This window comes from Xenopus laevis, chromosome 4S (assembly GCF_017654675.1).
Source record: "Xenopus laevis strain J_2021 chromosome 4S, Xenopus_laevis_v10.1, whole genome shotgun sequence".
Taxonomy (NCBI): domain Eukaryota; kingdom Metazoa; phylum Chordata; class Amphibia; order Anura; family Pipidae; genus Xenopus; species Xenopus laevis.
Genome location: NC_054378.1, coordinates 2,931,676 through 2,956,685, shown reverse-complemented (window position 1 = coordinate 2,956,685; position 25,010 = coordinate 2,931,676). Strand labels below are relative to the sequence as shown.

At 41.1% G+C, this 25,010-nt stretch overlaps 1 protein-coding gene across 1 annotated transcript; it reads left to right on the top strand.

Annotated features, from left to right (window-relative positions):
- The first annotated feature begins 4,146 nt into the window (after positions 1 to 4,146).
- ehd1.S (EH domain containing 1 S homeolog) lies at positions 4,147 to 20,835 on the top strand. Its single transcript, XM_018260069.2, has 5 exons — positions 4,147 to 4,748; positions 10,429 to 10,526; positions 17,332 to 17,744; positions 19,520 to 19,684; positions 19,774 to 20,835. The coding sequence occupies exons 1-5, from the start codon at positions 4,345 to 4,347 to the stop codon at positions 20,296 to 20,298; spliced, it is 1,605 nt and encodes a 534-aa protein (XP_018115558.1). The 5' UTR covers positions 4,147 to 4,344; the 3' UTR covers positions 20,299 to 20,835.
- Positions 20,836 to 25,010: the final 4,175 nt, after the last annotated feature.

Genomic DNA, 25,010 nt, shown 5'->3' with positions numbered 1-25,010 from the left:
AATGGAAGAAGAGGATCACTACATGGTTCTTGCTGAGAAGAACTCCGTCCTGGTGCCGTTTTCTGCAAACAGGAGCACTGCAGGGTTATCAGGTAAACAATTTTTTTGCCACGACCACCCGACAAAGGAAGGTCGCGGCGGGAAGGAGCCTCCGAAACGCGGATCTGGGCCCACCAGGTTTTTTCCCCAGTGTCCCGCTGGCCCAATCAGACCCTGCTTATGCGTTTCATGCTCAAATGGTACTTCTGTGCATTTCTACAATCTTATATCCCTCAGCAACTGAGGATGTGCAGGGCCGTGCCAAAACAAATGAGTGACAACAGATGTTTAGAACGTATAGCAAATAGGACATTGCAGTCAGTTTCCATACAGGAAACAGTGTGAAAAAAACCCCCTTGATACCACTGTATGTTCTTCTTCTAGGCAACAAGCGGGTGCTTCCTAAAGAAAAACCAAAATATGCCAGCTCTATACAATGAGAGTCTTTTGGGATTCTATGTGGCAGAGTTGCCAGGGTTTTGGAAAACTTTAATAACGGAGGACTTTCCTGTTTACCCGAGCATTTGAGTAATCTCCCACACTCCAGCTATCGTGAACTCCACCTTCCTTTGTTTAGCGGATTTCATTGAAAATAAAAATTGTAAATAAAAAAAGGTAAATTGTATTAATTTAGAAAACATGTAAGCCTTAAAAAAAATGAATGTTAAATTGTTCAGGGAGCTCTTCTAAGCACTTTTGCATATTGTGTGTGTGTGTATAGATATATATATATATATATATATATATATATATATATATATATATATATATATATATATATATATATATATATATATATATATGAAAAAATGGCAGAAAGGACCAGCACTCCGTGTTCCAAAAAAAATTCAACGGTTTATTCAAAAACTCCGTCGAAACGTTGGAGACACTGTGAGTTTTTGAATAAACCATTGAATTTTTTTTGGAACACGGAGTGCTGGTCCTTCCTGCCATTTTTTCATATATAACTATATTTGACCTAGCACCCGGCAAAAAAACACATGTGAAGGAGTGCGGGTATTCTCTACATTTCTGCTATATATATATATATATATATATATATATAGTCAAATACAAGAGTCCTCTGCACTCAACCCATTATCAATATATTTAAGACAGCGACATTTTGTGCTACTGCTACTAAAAAATGCCTTACCCTTTAAACAACACAGGGATTGTTTGTCCATATATTGCAATATATTTAAGCTGGCCAACTACGTCACAGTCATCCCATATCTGGCCAGTCCTATGCTCAATTTTTTCTGATTCATTAAGAATTCTATTGCTTCATTATACATTTTACAAAGGGACTTGGTTTTACCTGCAACTTAACTTGCTGCTTTCAAAGTAAACCTCCATACTTGGCTGCCCTTTTATTAGACACCAGTGGGATCACCTGACTATAGTTGGGAAGGGTGGGAGCTACAACATGGAGCTGGTCACTGCTCCTGTATAAACTATAACAAACAAGGGAAAGTTGTGCTCACCACTAATTATAAAACCATTAGGCGGGGGTGCAATGAGGGTGTGACCACAAAATACATATAGTCAAATACAAGAGTCCTCTGCACTCAACCCATTATCAATATATTTAAGACAGCGACATTTTGTGCATACTGCTACTAAAAAATGCCTTACCCTTTAAACAAAACAGGGATTGTTTGTCCATATATTGCAATATATTTAAGCTGGACAACTACGTCACAGTCATCCCATATCTGGCCAGTCCTATGCTCAATTTTTTCTGATTCATTAAGAATTCTATTGCTTCATTATACATTTTTCAAAGGGACTTGGTATAATGAAGCAATAGAATTGTTAATGAATCAGATAGACACCCACTGGTGTCTAATAAAAGGGCAGCCAAGTTTGGGAGTTTTACTTTGAAAGCAGCTAGTAAGTTGCAGGTAAAACTTAGTCCCTTTGTAAAATGTATAATTGAGCAATTGAATTCTTAATGAATCAGATGAAAATTGAGTGTAGGACTGGCCAGTTATGGGATGACTTTGACGTAGTTGTTCAGCTTAAATATATTGCAATATATGGACAAACAATCCCTGTGTTGTTTAAAGGGTAAGGCATTTTTCAGTAGCAGTAGCACAAAATGTCTCTGTCTTAAATATATTGATAATGGGTTGAGTGCAGAGGACTCTTGTAGTTGACTATATATATTTTGTGGTCACACCCTCATTGCACCCCCGCCTAATGGTTTTAAAAAATAGTGGTGAGCACAACTTTCCCTTGTTTGTTATATATATATATATATATATATATATATATATATATATATATATATATATATATATATACAGTATATATAAAAAGAACTACAAACCAGCACCAGGGGTCTTTGCAGTGAAAAAACTTGTATTGTTACATGGTATGTATAACATACATACATACATACATACCATGTAACAATACAAGTTTTTTCACTGCAAAGACCCCTGGTGCTATTTTTTTGTTCTTTTTGTATATGTACTTTACTCCAGGCACAGGGGCAGCTACAAGGTAGCTTGTTTTGAAGATGGGTGCTGTCCTGTTCTATATATATATATATATATAGAAGTCGGGAGTTACCAGATTTTGGGCTCTGTACCCCCAGTAGTCTACTGTCCCTGAGATGCTGACACCTGAAATAAAACTATTTTTACATCTATTATAATATTGGCTTTGCAAGCTACTTCTAACTTTGCCATAAAGTATTTGCATGATGCTTTTACAGTACCTGTCTGATCCCCCATGTTCCTGTATGAGGGGGCTGCCATGTTTGTGCAGCAGGAGTCCGTTAGCATTAGAAACTGTAACTAACAGGCTGAGATGGGAAAGTCAGGTTGGCAAAGTCAGAGTGTCAGAGTGTCAGGTTTAGGAACTTCAACTAACAATTATATACAAAAACAAACCTCTCAGCAAAAAATGATCAACATGACCTACAGGTAACATTTAAAGGGGAAGGAAACCTAGTCGGCGCAAACCCCCCCACCCGTTTGTTGCCCACCCTCCCTCCTCCCCCCTGGCCTACCCGTCCCGCTGGGCAAATGCCCCTAACTTGTTACTTACCCTTCTGCGCAGGTCCAGTCCAGGGAGTTCACAGACGACATCTTCTTCCACACGATCTTATTCCTGCTTTGAACGGCGCATGCGCAGTAGGATCATTTCGCCGGTACGATCTACTGCGCATGCGCGTGACTTTTGGGGCATGCACAGTAGATCCGTACCGGCGAAATAATCCTACTGCGCATGCGCCAAAACGCCGTTCACAGCAGGAAGAAGATCGCGTGGAAGAAGATCGCGTGGAAGAAGATGTCGTCTGTGAACTCCCTGGACTGGACCTGTTAGGGGCATTTGCCCAGCGGGACGGGTAGGCCAGGGGGGAGGAGGGAGAGGGGGCAACAAACGGGTGGGGGGGTGGGGGGTTTGCGCCGACTAGGTTTCCTTCCCCTTTAATGTACATTCATATGCTAAAATTAATTTTTTAGTGTCAGTATCACTTTAAGCATTCTCCCGGTTTCTGTGGACTTTTTTCAATTTCAGACAATTTTGGGGCAAAAATCTGCTGGCCACCAACAGAAATGTAACTAGAGGGGGGCGGGCCCTGGCGCGGGACGTGCAGCTGGGCCCCGCCCCTCCATACGCCCGCATTTACCTAAGAACACAGTGGCGCGCGAGCTGCCGGGGGGGCCCTGAGGGGGTGCAGCCCTGGCCCAATCGCACCCCCTGCTCCCCCGGTAGTTAAGCCACTGGCCACCAAAATGTCTAGAGGTTGAGCTGTTTTACCAATATTTATTTATTAGGGGACCCCTATACCTCCTGGGCCCCCTTCTCTAGATACGTCCCCTGGTGACAGCGAATCTGCCCAATTTTACTTCATGGAAACATTTGCAAATCAGCTAAAATTTGAAACAGGCGTATTTTCACATATATTTATTTTTTTCACTGCACATATTGGGCTATTTTTGGGCTACGGCTGAAGTGCCTGTTGGCTAGTTTTGGGCTGGTTTTGAAGATTAGACCTGGCAGCCCTGCTTGTGGAAGACTTTAGCAGTACAACGCCTTTCCTAACTTTTATTGAGGCGCAAGAAGTACCGTGTGTGTGTGTGTGTGTGTGAGACCGTGTGAGGTAGAGAGCTCCATCCTCTCGTGCACTCCCAGCAGCACCCGCGCGCTTAGCGCCACGCCCATCTCCCTCACTCTGAGTTTGTAGCTGTCGCCGGCTGTGAGGAGGTTACGTCGGCTCCGTTATCTGATCACGTGGAAGAAGCATTTGTTGCCGGTGCCGTTGGGAGACAGGAGAGAGGCTCCGCCATGTTCAGCTGGACCAATACGGACACGCGGAGAAAGAAAGAACCGGAGCTTTTCCAGACGGTGGCCGAGGGTCTCTGGAAGCTTTACTCGCACAAGTTGCTGCCGCTGGAGGAGACTTACCGCTTCCACGAGTTCCACTCTCCGGCCCTGGAAGATGCCGACTTCCACAATAAGCCCATGGTGCTGCTGGTGGGACAGTACAGTACGGGCAAGACCACGTTCATCCGACACCTCCTGGAGAGCGACTTCCCCGGCATGAGGATCGGCCCCGAGCCCACCACTGACTCCTTCATCGCCGTCATGCACGCGCCTCTACAGGGGGTCATGCCCGGGAACGCGCTCGTCGTGGACCCCAAGAAACCCTTCAGAAAGCTCAGCGCCTTCGGGAATGCCTTCCTTAATCGGTAAACTCTGCAGCCTTTGCCTCACAGACGCAGTCGCAGTGTCGCAGCGATTGTGGTTTAGTTGCATGCGACAGTGTAATAGGGGTAAGGCCACACTGGGCTTTTTGGGGAGATTTGGTCGCCTGGACTTCCGGCGACTTCGGAAAACGAATCGCCACTTTTGATTAGCACCGGTGTTTTTTCATTCTAGACAAAAGACGAGGCGATTAGTCGCCAGGCGACCAAATCTCCCCAAAACACCCAGTGTGGCTTTACCCTTCAAGGGATCCTGTCATGGGAAAACATGTTTTTTTTCCAAAACACATCAGTTAATAGTGCTGCTCCAGCAGAATTCTGCACTGAAATCCATTTCTCAAAAGAGCAAACAGATTTTTTTATATTCAATTTTGAAATCTGACATGGGGCTAGACATATTGTCAATTTCCCAGCTGCCCCATGTCATGTGACTTGTGCCTGCACTTTAGGAGAGAAATGCTTTCTGGCAGGCTGCTGTTTTTCCTTCTCAATGTAACTGAATGTGTCTCAGTGGGACCTGGATTTTACTATTGAGTGTTGTTCTTAGATCTACCAGGCAGCTGTTATCTTGTGTTAGGGAGCTGCTATCTGGTTACCTTCCCATTGTTCTTTTGTTTGGCTGCTGGGGGGGGAAAGGGAGGGGGGGTAATATCACTCCGACTTGCAGTACAGCAGTAAAGAGTGATTGAAGTTTATCAGAGCACAAGTCACATGACTTGGGGCAGCTGGGAAATTGACAATATGTCTAGCCCCATGTCAGATTTCAGAATTAAATATAAAAAAATCTGTTTGCTCTTTTGAGAAATGGATTTCAGGGCAGAATTCTGCTGGAGCAGCACTATTAACTGATTCATTTTGAAAACATTTTTTCCCATGACAGTATCCCTTTAAGTAACTGACAGCTCCCTCGACTCCACGATTACCTAGCCCAAAACCAGCCAAGAGGCATTCTGAGGGCAGGGGCACATGGGGGGATTTAGTCGTCTGGCGACTAATCTCCTCTTCTTCGGAGCGACAATCTCCCTGAACTGCCTGCTAAAATGAAAAATTGCCTGCGCGGCGCTTATATTTCCAAAATCGCCCGAAGTTTCCTCATGAGACAACTTCGGAAATCGAAGCACCGCGAGTGCCATTGCGCTGGCGTTTTCTCATTAAAGCAGGGGCACGCGAAGCTACTGGGAGAGATTAGTCACCCAGTGACAAATAGCTTCCTTTTCGGGCGACTAATCTCCCCAAACTGCCTCCCCGCCAGCTAGAATCAAAATCACCGGCGGGATGGCACTCGGATCGCTTTGTTTTCCGAGGGTCACCCGCAATTTAGATTCTAGCCGGCGGGGAGGCAGTTTGAGGATATTAGTCGAAGAAGAAGGATCAGGGCACACACTCTGATTCAGGGAGATATGTCGCCTGGCGACGAATCTCCTTTCCAGGGCGACTAATCTCCCAGAAATGCCTCCCACCGGCTAAAATGTAAATCCCCAGCGGATGGCAATCAGTGCGCTTTGTTTGCCTCACGAGGAAACTTTGGGCAACTTTGGAAAACAAAGTGCTCCGAGTGCCATCCCGCCAGCGATTTACATTCTAGCTGGCGGGAGGCATTTCTGGGAGATTAGTCGCCCGAAGTAGAGGCAATATGTCGCCGGCGACTAATCTCCCCCAGTAGCCACGTCTCCCACCACCCTTAGGGTCAGGGCACACACTCTCAGATTCAGGGAGATTAGTTGTCCGGCAACAAATCTCCTCTTCTTCCTGGCGACTAATCTCCCAGAACTGCCTCATGAGGAAACTTCCATGACTTCAAAAAGCCAAAGTAATCCGAGTGCCATCCCACCAGCTAGTATGTGAATCGCCGACGGGATGGCACTCAGATTACTTTGGCTTTTTGAAGTCACGGAAGTTTCCTCATGAGGCAGTTCTGGGAGATTAGTCGCCAGGAAGAAGAGGAGATTTGTCGCCGGACAACAAATCTCCCTGAATCTGAGCGTGTGCCCTGACCCGAATCGATTTGTCGCTGGACAATTAATCTCCCCCAGTAGCTTTGTGTGCCCCTTCCCTAATAGTAGCCCAAAATAGCACAATATGTGCTGTGAAAAAAAGTCTAAAAAATAGATGAATATATATGAAAATATGCCTTTTACAAATTTTCACTGTTTCTCAAATTTTTCCCATGAAGTAAAATGGGACAGATTGACCCGTAACCAGGGGGGTAAGTACAGAGGGGGCCCAGGAGGTATAGGGGTCCCTAATACAAATACAATTTCATTAAATATTGGTAAAACAGCTCAACCTCTAGACATTTTGGTGGTTTTTGCCCCAAAATTGTCTGACATGGAGGAAAGTGAGTGGAAAAAGTGAGAATGCTTAAGAGTGACGGGAGACTGGGGTACAGAGGCCAAAATGTGGGAACTCCCGACTTCTACACAAGTCAGTCCCATTGCATGCTGGGTATTGTAGTCTTACATTCAACTTGGCAAATTAAACAAAAACCACATTACCCAACATGCATTTAGAGACTCGGGCTTGGCACATTAGGGCAGGAAAAATTTGTTCCGGTTGAGTATTTTTTGTGGCTTCTTGTAGCCACAAGAAGTAGTTGCTGTTAGTAGGGATTTTGAAAGACGTATTTATCAATGGGTAAAAAGTTCCCCCATTGATAAATACGCCTTTAAAAATCCCATACAAATGAATGGAGAGTGGCGGAACTTCACGTTTTGATAAATATACCCCTCTCTTTCTTTCTCTCTCTCTTTCTCTTTCTTCCTTTTCTTTCTCTTCTGTTACACAAGAAGTGTACTTCTGCCTGCTTTTCAATGTGAGATCAAGTCTAAATTTTGCAGTCTTTCTTTCTCTCTCTCTCTCTCTCTCTCTCTCTCTCTCTCTCTCTCTCTCTCTTTCTTTCTTTCTTTCTTTCTTTCTTTCTTTCTTTCTTTCTTTCTTTCTTTCTTTCTTTCTTTCTTTCTTTCTTTCTTTCTTTCTTTCTTTCTTTCTTTCTTTCTTTCTTTCTTCCTTCCTTCCTTCCTTCCTTCCTTCCTTCCTTCCTTTTTTCTAATTGCTTTTCCTCACCAGACATAAAGAGATCCTTTCTCCTTTCTTTCTTTCTCTCTCTCTCTCTCTCTTTCTTTCTTTCTTTCTTTCTTTCTTTCTTCTTTTGTCTTTCTTTCTTTGTGCCTGTGAATGTGAGATTGTTATTGGGATCAAGTGTCTCTCAGGAGATCTCCTCTATTTGCCTTTTGAGAGCTGAAGGTTATCCTGGAACGTTCTCAAGAGTTTCACTATGTAGAGATGAGTTTAATGTGGCCCTTCTGTAACTCGGGGGAAGTCGGCATGAGTGATATATTCTGTGCCAGCGTTTGTCACACAAAGGAATGGGCGAATTTGACCCGTTTCGTTTCGCCAAAAATTCGCCACCGGCAAATTGTCGCCGAATTTTTTTGACATGCGTCTTTTTATTTTGACGCACAAAGTCATGCAAGTCTATGGGCGTCCTTGTTTCGGCAAAACAAGGTGAAAAAATTCGCCCATCCCTAGTGACACATTTTTCAGTGAAAGTGAATTTGCAGCAATGTGTTCAGGCTCTTCACTGCCGGAAACCACCCATGACAATGAGATCTTTTATTTCCGAGCAGTGGGCGAGGTACAGTACATACAGATAAAGGTTTGAAACTTTTGGCCAAGAACACATGGTTGGTCTCTTTGTGACTGCCAGCTTTTCCATTAGAGTGGATCCCAAGTGCTGGGGGGGACATCAACCACCATTATTTCCAGCCTGAACTCAGCAATACTCCAAACTCTCTGCACCATAGGCCTGAATATTGTCTGTGCAGTGCTACTTGTACTTTACTAGGGCTAGGAAGTGATCTATTTCATATGTCAGTATGTAGTTACCACTGGTATATATATATATATATATATATATATATATATATATATATATATATATATATATATATATATATATATATATATATATATAAAGCAGTACTTATTTCTAGAGTGCATGGAGAATATCTGCTTGTTTAATTTTCTGTTATTGGGGATTAGTAATTGATGCTTCTGGGCTCTGTCAGTACAGGGAGGGCACAATGTGAGCTGCATATTCCTCACCCTGTAAATGTTTTTATTTTATTCCACCCTGGAGAAGTATGTGTGTGAATCCCTGCGGAGGATTTTGCATATCCCTGTGGGAATGGGAATGTCCTTGTGATATCGGCAGCTGTCAGATCTTCTCATATCAGAATTTCTCCTCATTCCGCAGACATTTAGGGGCTGGTGCCTTGACTTTGAACGAAGCTCCATATTCCACATTTTGTATAGAGTGTTGGAAAAGCTGCTTGTGTGATTGGACCGGGACAGGTGCTGCCATAGTGCGTCTGTCGGCATTTCTCGAGTGCTTTATAAATCCTCTTCTCCCAGGGATGAACAGCTGAACACACTTATACAAAGGATTACTGACAGTTGTAAGATGTGCTGCACACTATGTGCGTGTGTATTTGAGTGTAGTGTAAAAATAAATCTCTCATTCGGATTTTTTTCATGGAAAATTGTGCCCCTTTCCTGCCTGTAAACACCTCAAACATGACACTGGCAATATTCCCAAGCAATCCCCACCCGACAGCACCAACATCTGTGATATTCCGAGACAATTTGCAATTGATTTAATTTTATATTATTTGTGGTTTTTGTGTTATTTCGCTTTTTATTCAGCAGCTCTCCAGTTTGCAGTTTCAGTAATCTGGTTGCTAGGGTCCAACTTACCCTAGCAACCTTGCATTGATATGTACAAGCATTTGGAACAGGAATAGGGGAGAACCTGAATAGAAAGATCAGTAATAAAAAGTAGCAATACCAATATAATTTGTAGCATTACAGAGCATTTCATTTTTAGATAGGGTCAGTGACCCCCCATTGAAAAGCTGGAAATTGTCAGCAGAAGAAGACAAATTATTCAAAAACTATATAAAAAAAAAAAAATTCTTTAACATACTAAAAGTTAACTTAAGGTGAACCACCCCTTTAAGGTGATCATACACAGGCAGATTAAAGGAACAGTAAAGTCAAAAAAATAAAGTGTTTTAAAGTAACAAAAATATAATTTTGGAAGTGCCATGGCATTTGAACAAACATTTTAGCCAAGGTAGGCCAAAAGCCATAATCAATCATTAGTGTTTTGGAGGCCCAGAGTCCAAATTTATCTCAATATTTTTTTTACAACAACTCTGACGAAATCCGCACGGGTTTTTTTTCTCCTTATTTTTTAATACACTTTTTCAAAAAATTTGTTTGCAGGGGAAAAAAAACCTGAAAAACGAATCGTACGAATTTTCCACTCGAAAACTCAGATTTCTCCCCGAAAATCTTCAGATTATTGCACAGATCTAAATATCTTCGGGACTTCTCCCATTTACTTATATACAACCTTGGCAGGTCTGAGATGCCGGATTTTCGGATTCAGACTTTTTCCATCCTCTTGGTATAATTAAACCAGAAACATTTGTGGGGTTTTAGATTTTTTTCGTACTAAAAAAGCACAAATTTTTCATGTTTTTGGCATTCGGAGTTTAGTAAATAAGCCCTTGGTGTTGGGATGGTGGAATTTATAATTGACACAATAATGCTTGACCTGCATCAATGTTCTTGACACATACATGTCTTTCATTTTGGCCAGGTTCATGTGCGCTCAGTTACCCAACCCTGTCCTGGAGAGCATCAGCATCATCGATACACCCGGAATCCTGTCTGGAGAGAAGCAGAGGATCAGCAGAGGTAAAGTTCATTCCCAGGGAAATAGATTTATGAATAAACATACGGGATTCATCTGGCAAGTGCCAGTTTGAACAACCATGTTGTAATGTAAGTGATGGTCACAAACTGGCACTTGCCAGATGAATCCCGTTTCTTCCAAATACGTTCCAGACTTTATAGATTAAGGATTTGAGGCTCTTCAGCTAAATAACTCCTCTTCCACTCTGATAGGTGCAAGCAGGACCAGAGAAATACATTATTAAGCAATAGTTTGACCTGCTCCTGGCTTTTCTATAGGTATATCAACTTGACTCCCCCAGTCATTTTATCTTTTCTTCTCCTTTAAATTAGGGATGCACCGAATCCAGAATTCGGTTCGGCCAGGATTCTGCCTTTTTCAGCAGGATTCGGATTCGGCCGAATCCTTCTGCCTGGCCGAACCGAATCCTAATTGCATATGCAAATTAGGGGCAGGGAGGGAAATTGTGTGACTTTTTGTCACAAAACAAGAAAGTAAAAAATGTTTCCCCCGCCCCTAATTTGCATATGCAAATTAGGATTCGGTTCGGTATTCGGGCCGAATCCTTCATGAAGGATTCGGGGGTTTGGCTGAATCCAAAATAGTGTATTTGGTGTATCCCTACTTTAAATATTAAAAAAAATACACTACTGGGTGATCACATTTTAATTTGTCAGTACATTTTTTATTTATAGTGAATGGAAAAAGGGATAATGTCATGCGAAAAAAAATAAAGGGAGAGAACAAACTGAGCATGCTCAAGCCCTAGCCCTGGAGGTTTAAGCTGAAAACAGTTAGTCTGATACAGAAGCCCATGATAGAAGGAAAGAAATGTGCTGTTTACTTTGAGGGTTTACTGGTGTATTTATATAGACATTTCTGATAAAGCTTACTTGCTTTTAAGCCTTTCCTTCTCCTTTAAAGTTTGTCAGGAAGCATTGTGTTGGGATGTTTAAATATTTACCTTGCCTCTTTGTGTATGTCTTCTGAATCAGACTTGGCAGAATATAGATTTAAAACCAGATTTATCCTGAGTGTATATAACAGGAATGCAGTTGTACATGTCATGTTAAAGGGATACTGTCGTGGGTAAAAAAAATTTTTTTCAAAACACATCAGTTAATAGTGCTGCTCCAGCAGAATTCTGCACTGAAATCCATTTCTCAGAAGAGCAAACAGATTTTTTTTATTCAATTTTGAAATCTGACATGGGGCTAGACATATTGTCAATTTCCCAGCTGCCCCAAGTCATGTGACTTGTGCTCTGATAAACTTCAATCACTCTTTACTGCTGTACTGCAAATTGGAGTGATATCACCCCCTCCCTTCCCCCCCCCCCAGCAGCCAAACAACAGAACAATGGGAAGGTAACCAGATAGCAGCTCCCTAACACAAGATAACAGCTGCCTGGTAGATCTAAGAACAACACTCAATAGTAAAATCCAGGTCCCACTGAGACACATTCAGTTACATTGAGAAGGAAAAACAGCAGCCTGCCAGAAAGTATTTCTCTCCTAAAGTGCAGGCACAAGTCACATGACTGGGGGCAGCTGGGAAATTGACAATATGTCTAGCCCCATGTAAGATTTTAAAATTAAATATAAAAAATCTGTTTGCTCTTTTGAAAAATGGATTTCAGTGCAGAATTCTGCTGGAGCAGCACTATTAACTCATTCATTTTGAAAAAAACATGTTTTCCCATGACAGGATGGATCAATTTAAGTTTTGAGAGCAGAACATCTTACCCTAATGTTTATATTGGGTAACTTTTGAAGCTACTTGTATATGTTTTAAGGCCGGAAGAGGTGTGGAACTGACCTAGGAAAATGACACAAAAAAGATTTACTGAGAACCCAAGTCTGTTTGTCACTGTACAACATCACTCAGGCAACATTACAAATATTCCTGGGCTGTTGTATTTGCTTTGTGGCCATGCTTCAGTGCTCATCACTGTTTTCTATAGCTTTTGAGTTATGTGCCTTATTCGTCGGACTCTTTCCAGCTTTCAAATGGTGGTCACTGACCCCATCTAAAAAGCAAGTTCTCTCTAAGGCTACACATGTATTGTTATTGCTACTTTTTATTCCTCCTCTTTCTATTCAGGCCTCTCCTTTTCATATCCCAGTCCCTTATTCAAATCAATGCATGGTTGCTAGGGGAATTTAGATCCTCGCAACCAGATTGCTGATATTACAAACTGGAGAGCTGCTGAATAAAAAGCTTAATAAGTCAAAAACCACAAATAATAAAAAATTAAAAGCAAATGCAAATTGTCTCAGAATATCCCTCTCTACATTATACTAACCGTTAACTCAAAGATGTATTAGCGCTCAGTCAAATAACTGATTCCAGTACAAACAAAATGTAACAAAATAACTGCCTTTTGCACAAATTCTGCATGTAGAGAGACATGATGTCTGGTGAGTTTAATAGAGTGAGCTCTAATACATCTTCTAGGCAAAAGGAGCCCCCCTATAAGATATATTGGATGTAACTGTCAGTGAATATCTGACACCCAACTGCTGCATGAAGAGAGAATGAAGAGAAACAGATGCTGAGAGAGGAATAGTGACCATAAACTTGATTATTTCAGAAACGGTACTGAATTAATAATTAAGAAAGTTTCATATTTCAGTATGCTGAGGCTAATATTCAATTTTAATTTTCGCGATAGTTCCCCTTTAAGGAAGAAGTGGTATAATGGTTGCCGCCCAAGTAACAGTCACAGTTAATTTTCCATACGTGTTCCTGTGTTTGTTCCCTGTTCCCTAACGGCTCAGCAATTCCAATATGCCGGAAGAACTGTGTCAGCAGTGATAAGACCCCCGTAAGCTCCATCCAGTAAACCAGGATATGTCTCAGCTGTGACATCTCATAGAAGGAATGAGGGTTTTCACTAGGGATGCACCGAATCCACTTTTTTTGGCGAACCCCCGAATCCTTCACGAAAGATTCGGCCGAATAGCAATCCGAATCCTAATTTTCATATGCAAATTAAGGGTGGGAAGTGGAACACATTTATTACTTCTTTGTTTTGTGACAAAAAGTTACACCATTTCCCTCCCCGTCCCTAATTTGCATATGCAAATTAGGATTTGGTTCGGCCGAGCAAAAGGATTCGGCTGAATACTGCTGGAAAAGGGCAGAATCCCGAACCGAATCTTAGCAACCATGCATTGATTTGGATTAGAGACTGGAATATGAATAGGAGAGGAATAAAAAGCAATAACAATACATGTGTAGCCTTACCGACCATTTGTTTTTAAGGACCCCCATTTTGAAAGCTTGAAAGAGTCGGACGAATAAAATAATTCAGAAATGGTAAAAAAATTAATAATGAAGACCAATACAAAAGTTTCTTAGAATTGGCCATTCTATAGCATACTAAAAGTTGACTTAAAGGTGAACCACCCCTTTAAGCAAGCAGTCGTGTTTTGCAGAGGCTATTAAAGAAACAGTAACACCAAAAAATAAAAAAGTGTTTTAAAGTATTGAAAATATAATGTACTGTTACCCTGCACTGGTAAAACAGATGTTTGCTTCAGAAACACTAATATAGTTCATGGCTACAGAGCAGCTTGTTTATATAAACTATAGTAGTACTTATCTGTTATCTACTGTGTATCCTGTGCTTGAATGGCTGCCCCCATGGCTACACAGCAGCTTGTTTATATAAACTATAGTAGTACTTATCTGTTATCTACTGTGTATCCTGTGCTTGAATGGCTGCCCCCATGGCTACACAGCAGCTTGTTTATATAAACTATAGTAGTACTTATCTGTTATCTACTGTGTATCCTGTGCTTGAATGGCTGCCCCATGGCTACACAGCAGTTTGTTTATATAAACTATAGTAGTACTTATTTGTTATCTACTGTGTATCCTGTGCTTGAATGGCTGCCCCCATGACTACACAGCAGCTTGTTTATATAAACTATAGTAGTACTTATCTGTTATCTACTGTGTATCCTGTGCTTGAATGGCTGCCCCCATGACTACACAGCAGCTTGTTTATATAAACTATAGTAGTGTTTCTGAAGCAAACACATTAGTTTTACCAGGGCAGGGCAATACTGTATTATATCCTTATTAATTTAAAACACTTTCATTTTTTGATGTTACTGTTCCTTTAACAGATGGCGAGCAACCTGTAGCACCTCCCATACACGCAGGTTGGAAGCAATGTGGTGCTTTGAGCCTTGAATTGATCTGAGCCACAGGCAGCAGGTACAATGGACCATAGAAGGTAATAAACTCAGGAGTAAGCTGATGGGTCTGGGAGGGAGCCTGTGTGATCACTGATTTTATTACTGTACATGAAAATACTGTAGCGATGCAGGAAGCAACAGTCAGTAGGGATTTTTAGCTATTGTATTACTCATACCCTGGGATATTCCTGTAACATAACTTGTTCCATTGCACATGATGGATCCAAATACATGGCAGACACTCCCCCTTTTGTATTGCAATGAGAAGATTAGCATAAATGCTGCCCCAGAATCCATCACTTCACTTCCTTATGGGTCCCTAGTAGTGATGTGCAGGTCAACAACAAGTCAAACCACCAGGTATCGTGCCGACCTGCACATCACTAGTCCCTAGTAAGGCCTCACCTTGAGTTTCACTGCAGGTTTATCTCTCGTGCAGGTTTATTTATCATGCAGCTTTATTTGTCGTGCAGGTTTATCTATCGTGCAGGTTTATTTATAATGCAGGTTTATTTATCATGCTGTGTATCACATTGGAGACTAACATCACTGGTGATGTTGCCCATAGCAAACAAACAGATTTCAACAGAGGCTTTTCAGTTTGCAATTTCTGCAAACTGGTTGCTAGGGTCCAAATTAACCCTAGCAACCATGCATTGATTTGAATAAGAAACTGGACTATGAACAGGAGAGTCTGAATAGAAAGATTAGTAGTAGTAACTATAAATAAATGTGAAGCCTTACAGAGCATTTGTCTTTTAGATGGGGTCAGTGACCCCCTCACGGGGAAACTTCGGGCGACTTTGGAAAACGAAGCACTCAAAGTGCCATCCCACCGGCGATTTAGAAACACAGTTTCTGAATCGTTTGGGCTAAACCAAAATCTGTGATGATCAGCAGTACCTTTTGTCAGATAACGTTTCCAGAGCACAACAACAGCACCATTATTGGTATAGTCCCAAGATTTGAAAACGTGAAAACAGCGCCACCTTCAGGGAGAAACATTTAGACTAAGGCGTTGTTTGATTCGGTTACAGCAGTGATTGTTATGATCAATGTTTTCGTTTGGCGTTTGCAACAGGTTTCCTATTTAATATGAATACAGGTGTGGGATCTGTTATCCGGAAACTCGTTATCCAGAAATTTCAGAATTACGCAAAGACCGTCTGCCATGGACTCCATTATAATTAAATAATCCAAATTTTTAAAAATTTGTCTCTGTTATAATAAAAGAATACATTGTACTTGATCCCAACTAAGATATAATTAATCCTTATTGGAGGCAAAACCAGACTATTGGCTTTATTTCATGTTTATATGATTTTCTAGTAGTCTTAAAGTGTGAAGATCCAAATTACATAAAGACCCGTTATCTGGAAAGCCCCAGGTCCCGGGCATTCTGAATAAAAGGTTCCATATCTGTATAAATAACTCCAACTTTGCTTATAAGGGATGGCAGGATTTGACTCCTGAAGTAAATACATTTTTCCATTTCTGTGGGTTTTAAATGATAGTAATAGCAATATAATACACAAAAGCCATGAATATCCTGTAAATTATATCCTTATAAACGGTGAGTTCTGATGTCATCAGTTATAAACGGTGAGTAGTGATGTCATCAGTTATAAACGGTGAGTTCTGATGTCATTTCTGTCACATGACTCACTGAAATTTGTGTATTATAATAAATAAAGTACCACCAGTTGCAAAATATGAGGATATTAGAAGTTACCTCGGAGTTCCATGACCTGTATAAAAACACTCGGCCTTCGGCCTCGTACTTTGATATGGTCATGAAACTCCTCGGTAACTTATAATATCCTTATATTTTACAAGAGGGGGTACTTTATTCACTATATATCTACATCTTGTTGTTTCCTTGTAACTTATACAGAACAGGGTTAGTTTTAATTCAGAAAAAAAACAGACTTCAAGTTAAAGGGGAAAACAAAATTTCAAAACACATCAGTCAATAGAGCTGCTCCAGCAGAATTCTGCACTGAAATCAGTTTCTCAAAAGAGCAAACAGATTTTTTTATATTCAATTTTGCAATCTGACTTGGGGCTAGACATTTTGTCAGTTTCCCAGCTGCCCCAAGTCATGTGACTTGTGCTCTGATGTACTGCAAGTTGGACTGATATCACCCCCTCCCTTTCCCCCCCAGCAGCCTCACAACAGAACAATGGGAAGGTAACCAGATAGCAGCTCCCTAACACAAGATAACAGCTGCCTGGTAGATCTAAGAACAACACTCAATAGTAAAATCCAGGTCCCACTGAGACACATTCAGTTACATTGAGTAGGAGAAACAACAGGCTGCCAGAAAGCAGTTCCATCCTAAAGTGCTGGCTCTTTCTGAAATCACATGACCAGGCAAAATGAGCTGAGATGCACCTACACACCAATATTACAACTAAATACACTTGCTGCTTCAGGAATGACATTTTATATTGTACAGGGAATTATTTGCAGTGTAAACAGTGTCATTTAGAAATAAAAACTACATCATAAAAATCATAACAGAATCCCTACATCCTTTTACTTATATAAATTGTTTTACTTATATATATTATCTAATAAAGCCTTCTTTTTCTTAAGGATATGACTTTGCCGCAGTCCTAGAATGGTTTGCTGAACGAGTGGATCGTATTATCCTGCTCTTTGATGCTCACAAGCTGGACATCTCTGATGAGTTTTCTGATGTCATCAAAGCCCTGAAAAACCACGAGGACAAGATCCGTGTAGTGCTTAATAAGGCAGACCAGATTGAGACTCAGCAGTTAATGAGAGTTTACGGAGCCCTCATGTGGTCCTTGGGTAAAATCATTAACACTCCTGAAGTAGTTCGAGTTTACATCGGCTCTTTCTGGTCCCACCCTCTGCTCATCCCAGACAACCGCAAACTGTTTGAGGCAGAAGAACAGGACCTGTTCAAGGACATCCAGTCTCTTCCCAGAAATGCTGCTCTACGTAAACTCAATGACCTTATCAAGAGAGCCAGATTAGCCAAGGTGAGTGAAATGAAGGATTGATTTGCTGTATGTAAGGCAAATGCAAAAAACAAGAATGTACCATTGCATTAAATTCTTTTAGATATAGAAGGAATGGACTTTAGAAAGTGGTGTTTCGGAGTTACTTTATTGTAAATTTCTTCAAAATCCCTACTAGTCCCGCCCATCTGTTCCACTTCCTGTTGCCTCCTTTCCCAGGCTCTGCAGGGGAGCTGGCAGCACTCGACACACTGCACTGTAGGAACCAATCAGCAGCTAGGCTGCCCTGATAGGGAACTGAAGCCTGTCTTTGCTTGTGTGACTGCAGGGCTATGATTGGCTGTCCCCCCTCATACAGTGCTTCTGGCTGGGACCGTTAGGACACACCCACCTCGGATTTGAAACACGGGCAATCCAATAAAGGGGCCATTTTTTTTATTGAAAAGTTTTTATGAGCATCTTCACACATAAAGCAATTGATATAATAAAGCAATACTTGTTAACACTCATATCATTTTCATGTTTCGAACAATTTTGCCGGCAATGGCCTTTGCTCTTGTACAAAGTCAAACTTTTTGTTTTTTATTTAACATAACAAAATGTAAATAGGGGCGTAGGCCGTGGATGATGCCCAGTTAAAGGGACCATTTTTAAAGATAATTTTTAGCACAATGTGAAACCAACGCCATATATTATTTATAATTGCATGCAAAAGTTGGCTTTTTTTAAATTATCGTACGTCTCTTTTAAACTTTTTATTTATTTTGGCAGTTTTATTTCCAGTACATATGAATAAATATGGGCCAGTGCTATTTACTTATGGTCAGCTGTATTTTTTGTCAGCCAGCACCCTGCTTCTTAGAGCTTGTCCTTTATTGGATGTAAACCTCTCTTAAAGGGCATGTAAAGGCAAAAAATTAAAATCTCCGTTTTACTTACTTTAACAAAAAAGAAACCTATCTCCAATATACTTTAATTAAAAAATGTGTACCGTTTTTATAAGAAACCTGACTGTATGCAGTGAAATTCTCCCTTCATTTACTGCTATGGATAGGAATTGTCAGACGGTCCCTAACTGCTCTGCAGGGAAACAATCATACTTATGAACAGCAGGGGGAGCCCCCGCCTTACTTCCCAGCCATGCAGAACTCAAGCAGCTTTGTTTGTTTCCCTTTAGAGCAGTCGGCGAAGATTTGTATTGGATTTTACTTTTGCCTTTACATCCTCTTTACTGTTTCCAACTCCAGCTGCAGGGACAAAGATCATGGAGCCAGATTTAAACAGATAAACTGGGATTCTATTTGGAGGATTATTTTGCTGCAGCCACTGGTTCTGCAGAGTTGGAGAAAGTTTATATTAAACAATACAAAAACTATAAAATCAACATTAGATTACATGACAACACAGGACCCAGTGCAGTCTGTATATTCTGATTATTAATCAGTCTTGTTGTATCGGCTTCTGGCAGATATTATTTGACTTTTGCTGTTTTGATAATTTAGGATGATCCCTAAGCAGCCCAGATCACACCGAGCATGTGCACAGTCTTGGTCTTGCAAAGATGTATAACAAAGTTACAAGATGGTGACCCCCCTGTGGCCAACTTTGAAAGCATAAATCATTTGTTTGATTAGACTTGTGGTGCAGTAAGTTTATGTTTAGTATACAAAATACAGTATGTCTAGTCTTATTCTATTTTAGACTTTACTTCCCCTTTAAGTCCTTTGCCGGAAATAAGGTATTGTCTTATAACAACATTTTTTTAAAGTCCCGTTTCTGATTTATTCTTTCTCAAGGTTCATGCCTACATAATTAGTGCTATAAAAAAAGAGATGCCTAATGTATTTGGAAAAGAAAATAAAAAGAAAGAGCTGATCAACAACCTTCATGAGATTTACATGAAAATAGAAAAAGAGCATCAGATTTCTCCTGGAGACTTTCCCAACATCAAGAAAATGCAGGTAATTATGGTTAATATTTTATGTATCATCTTAACGGTATCCTGTAGATGAATTCTTAGCCTATGTAATACATTTGATTTTTTTTGCAGGAAATTCTGATGACCCAGGATTTTACCAAGTTCCAGGCCCTAAAGCCCAAATTGCTGGACACCGTAGACGATATGTTGGCCAGTGACATTGCCAAGCTGATGGTCATGGTGCAGCAGGAGGAGTCTCAGAAGACAAATCAAGTGGTGAAGGGTGGTGCCTTTGAAGGAACTAGGAATGGGCCTTTTGGACATGGCTATGGGGAAGGAGCTGGAGAGGGAATTGACGATTTCGACTGGGTGGTTGGTAAAGACAAACCAACATATGATGAGATATTCTTCACTCTTTCGCCTGTCAATGGGAAAGTTACAGGTGCCAGTGCCAAGAAGGAGATGGTTAAGTCCAAGCTTCCCAACACTGTGCTGGGCAAGATCTGGAAACTGGCTGATGTAGATAGAGATGGCCTTCTTGATGATGAAGAATTCGCACTCGCTAACCACCTGATTAAAATAAAATTGGAAGGGCACGAGCTACCCACTGACCTGCCTTCTCACCTAGTACCACCATCCAAACGAAGAGGGGAATAAAGCCTACCGTGCAATCTACTAACCAGTCTTCCACCCTTTATTTTATTTTTTTTTCCCCTAAAACATCTACCTTGAAACATGGGATATTATAACATGTTAAAAAGAATCCGTATACATTTGTTTTGTGCTGGTATATTAATTATACCACAGCTTTAAATCAAACAAGCACAGAACTGCTTAAAAATGATAAAGTGATAAAGGATGGAGCTGTAAAGCAGGAAGGAGGGACTTTCTACTTTTACCTGCAGAAGTTCCATATAATAAAACATTTGAAATCATTTGGATAGAACTATATTTAATGCCACAAAATGCAGGAAGCAGCTTGGGCCATTCTACTGCATCCAGTCAGCTTTGAATTTTATTTCCTTAACAGCGATGTTTGAACTGATAATCAGAAAGCTTTCATGAAACAACTAGGCCTTTACAAGATTATTAGATCTGATATTGTTTTTCAGAGCAAGACCAAGATATGTTTACAGAAATCAAGCCAAGCCACATATTCCTCCTTCACAATTAAACACTCCATGTGGCAGATTATTTCAGCGTCATAATCATTTTTAGTGAAGAATTACAAAGCACAAATTAACCCACATCAAAGAGGCCTTATTCTTATTATTGCAACGTCCCACAAGTGAAGAGTTTTATTGCCTTCCAAAATTCCTAAGCTGCTAACAATATACACTTAACATTCTGAAAATTCTGCATATGTTTTATTTCTTATTTAATGGTATTAAAATTAAGAGGATCCCCTCCCAGTTTATGCTCTGGCCGACTTATAAAAAGACTCGTAAACCAAAGTCAGGGTTGCTGAACATGTATAAAACACTTGATTATCGTATATACTCGAGTAAAAGCCGGGTTTTCCAGCCCCCAAAATATGCTGAAAAACTCTACCTCGGCTTATACTCGGGTCAAGCGCAAAAACGGTCGCCGGCGTCTAAGAATAGTCGCCGACGTCTAAGAATAGTCGTCGGTGTCCAAGAATAGTCTCCAAGAATATTCGCTGGCGCCCAAGAATGGTCGCCGGCATCCAAAAACGAGACGCTGGTACCTCCAATGGGAGCAGAAACCCTCAATTTTTTGATTGAAACTTACCAGAAGCTGCTACATTTCTCACCCTTGGCTTATACTCGAGTCAATAAGCTTTCCCAGTTTTTGGAGGTAAAATTAGATACCTCGGCTTATACTCGGGATGGCTTATACTCGAGTATATACGGTACTGTATAATGATACTAGTTCTGTCCACACATTTAACATGCAGGTTAAGCACTGTGCACTGACCTTCTGTAGTGTTTATTGGTGCTGCTAATTATCTTTAGACCCAAATAAACATTTGGGGGCCGATTCACTAACTTCGAGTGAAGGATTCGAAGGTAAAAAACTTCCAGTTTCGAAGTTTTTTTTGGGCTACTTCGACCATCGAATGGGCTACTTCGACCTTTGACTACGACTTCGAATCGAAGGATTCTTAGTAAAAATCGTTCGACTATTCGATAGTCGAAGTACTGTCTCTTTAAAAAAAACTTCGACCCCCTAGTTCGCCATCTAAAAGCTACCGAAGTCAATGTTAGCCTATGGGGAAGGTCCCCATAGGCTTGGCTAACTTTTTTTGATCGAAGGATATTCCTTTAATCGTTGAATTAAAATCGTTCGATTCGAATTATCCTTCGATCGAACTATCTGCGCTAAATCATTCGAAGTCGAAGGATTTTAATTCCTAGTCGAATATCGAGGGTTACTTAACCCCCCGATATTCGACTGTTAGTGAATTGGCCCCTTTGTGTTCTAACTATATTGCCCTTTAAAAGGTTGGCCTGTGGAAAAAGATTTAAACTGCCATATTTCCTTTTGTATACAACAAATAGGAAGTGTAGCCATCTATACGACTGTTATTCCCCTGGAGGATGTGAACTCGTGTAATTGATTTGTGAAGTGTTCTGGTCTAATATTTACAATTAACTCATTCTTTTATCTTCTGCGAGTCTTAACAGTAATGTCCCAAATACACTATTTTTTTTTATTTTTTTTTTATTGCTAATCTGGTTAAAATCTCAGATTTTCTCAAATCCCTGAATGGAATCTTGGGTATGGACCATCCCTAATTTTACTTAAATTATATACAATATTTTATTAAAGCAGATGTGCAGGTAACTGTCGTTTTCATGTAAAATGTTTGGGCCTTTGCCTTAAATGTTTCAGTATTAAAGTGTTGACAACTCCTAATTCTAGATCCTCGTTACAAAGATGTTGTTCTTCACTTGCCTCTAATAAGGTCTATTGCAATTCTGTTTAGGGGAAATCAACTCTATGTTGGGGGGGGGGGGGAGAGTGAAGGTACCTGTTCTTGTATTCCATAAAACAATACATAAAAGGTATGTTTTGCAAACAAATCCATATGTTATGCCTTTTTCTTTCACTGTAATTAAACGTCACCATTTCTCTTCTATGTGTCACATCACCATATCTGCTAAAAAATTATTTAAACACTAAATAAAACCCTATAGAATTGCTTTGCTACCAATATGAATTCAGTCGACTTAGTTATGATCAATTACAAGGTACTGTGTTATTACTACAGAGAGAAGGAAATCCTTTTTAAAAATTAGAATTATTTGTTCAAAGACGAACTAAACCCTAAAAATGAATGTGGCTAAAAATGGCCTATTTTCTATAGTGAACTTATTGCAGGAGGCTAAAGTTTGAGCTTGTCAATAGCAGCAATGATCCAGGACTTCAAACTTGTCACAGGGGGTCACCATCTTGGAAAGTGTCTGTGACACTCACATGCTCAGTGGGCTCTGATTGGCTGTTGAGAAGCTAAGCTTAGGGCTCGTCACTAATTATCCAGCAGAAAATGAGCTTCCCTGGCTGTAATATAAGCTGATGCTACAGGTTTGCTGATTATTCAATTCTGATGCTAATTGCACTGGTTTCTGTGCTGCCATGTAGTAATTATGTGTATTAATTACTAATCAGCCTTATATTGTGACATTTCTATTCTATGTGTACTGTATATTGTGAGTGGCTCCCTAAGCTCAGTAAGTGACAGCAGCACAGAGCATGTGAATCAGTGAATCAGCAGAAAAGAAGATGGGGAGCTACTGGGGCATCTTTGGAGACACAGATCTTTACTGCTAAAGGGCTGTGGTTGCCTTGGGCTGGTACAGAAGCACAAAACATCATGTACAACATTTCTACCTACTTCTTTAGTTCTCCTTTCTCAAAAGAGCAAACAGATTTTTTTATATTCAATTTTGAAATCTGACATGGGGCTAGACATTGTCACTTTTCCAGCTTCCCCCTGGTCATGTGACTCACTGGACCTGTCCCATTGTCTTATACATGAAACCGGCTGGTTTTAGGTTGCGAATAGTCGAATATATTAGAGGTCACTATTAAACTCACTAGACATATGTCTCTCTACATGCAGAATTTGTGCAAAAGGCAGTTATTTTGTTAGATTTTAGTCAATCGTTTAGTCACTATTTACTGGCTGGCCAGGGGCGTTTGGGCCTCTGTGTTGTTGAAATGCCAGGGCCTATTTTGACTCCCAATTCAGACCTGGCTGTAACCTGTACAATGCTGGATTTCAACCCACATACTAACCTGCATCTTCTTGCCCATTGTGATCTCTTCCACTGGGGATTGGGTGGGCTGGAGATTTAAAGGAGAAGCAAACCCAAAATGTTAAAACCCTACCTTACATAGACCCCCAGGCTAAGTGTTACTCCGGGTAAATGCCCCTAAGTCTTTATTACCCCTCGGTGCAGATTCAGGCATCAGCCTTCACGCGCGCCATCTTCTTCTCTTCGGAAATCTTCAGAATGAGACCAGTGCAGCTGCGCATGCGCAGTTGGAGCAATTTTCTGTTACGTGACAACTGCCCATGCGCTGAAACTCACGACAATTGCCAAATCGCCGGTCTCATTCCAAAGATTACCGAAGCGGCTGAAGATGGCGCTCGGGAACTCCGAGGCCTGAATCTGCATCGAGGGGTAAGTAAAACGTTAGGGCATTTGCACGGGGTAACACTTCGGCTGGGGGAGGGGGGGGTCTATGTAGGGTAGTGGGGTAGGAGTTTTTAACTTTTGGGTTTGCTTCTCCTTTAAACTTTACTCATAAACTCCCACCCAGCCCCGGTAGAGATGCTACAAGCAGGTGACAGGCTCCTAGCGCCTGGTTTCAAGAGGCTGTGCCCCAGGACCCCCAACACTCACAATCCTCTTACCAACCTGCTTCTTCTTGCCCATTGTGATCTCTTCCACTGGGGACTGGGTGGGCTGGAGATTCAAACCCCTGTTATATATCCCATCCAGTGACCAATGGAGATCAGCAAACTGCTCTAGACCTGACAGATGTGACCCAATGACCAATCACAGGACAGCTCCTGAGTCTGACCATTAAAACAGAATGGACCAATCACAGGGCAGCGCCTGAGAGTCTGACCAATGAAAACAGAATGGACCAATCACAGATGACACAGCGCCCAATCACAGGGCAGCTCCTGAGCATATTATACAAGTAATCATCCTCTTCCACGTAGAATTGTATGAGGAGCAAACCATATACACGTTCTGGTAGCTGAACACATTATACTGTTAAAGCGCAACCTCCAATGAAATGTACGATAAAGCTGCGCATGCGTCAGATCTATTGGTTTCGCGCCTGCGCCATGAATGAGTCGGTGTTTCCGGGAAGGATCAGCTGTTTCC

Coding starts and splice junctions, on each gene's coding strand:
- ehd1.S (XM_018260069.2), top strand. CDS start 4,345: ATGTTCAGCTGGACCAATACGGACACGCGGAGAAAGAAAGAACCGGAG. Junction 4,749..10,428: donor GGGAATGCCTTCCTTAATCG/GTAAACTCTGCA, acceptor CATTTTGGCCAG/GTTCATGTGCGCTCAGTTAC. Junction 10,527..17,331: donor GAAGCAGAGGATCAGCAGAG/GTAAAGTTCATT, acceptor CTTTTTCTTAAG/GATATGACTTTGCCGCAGTC.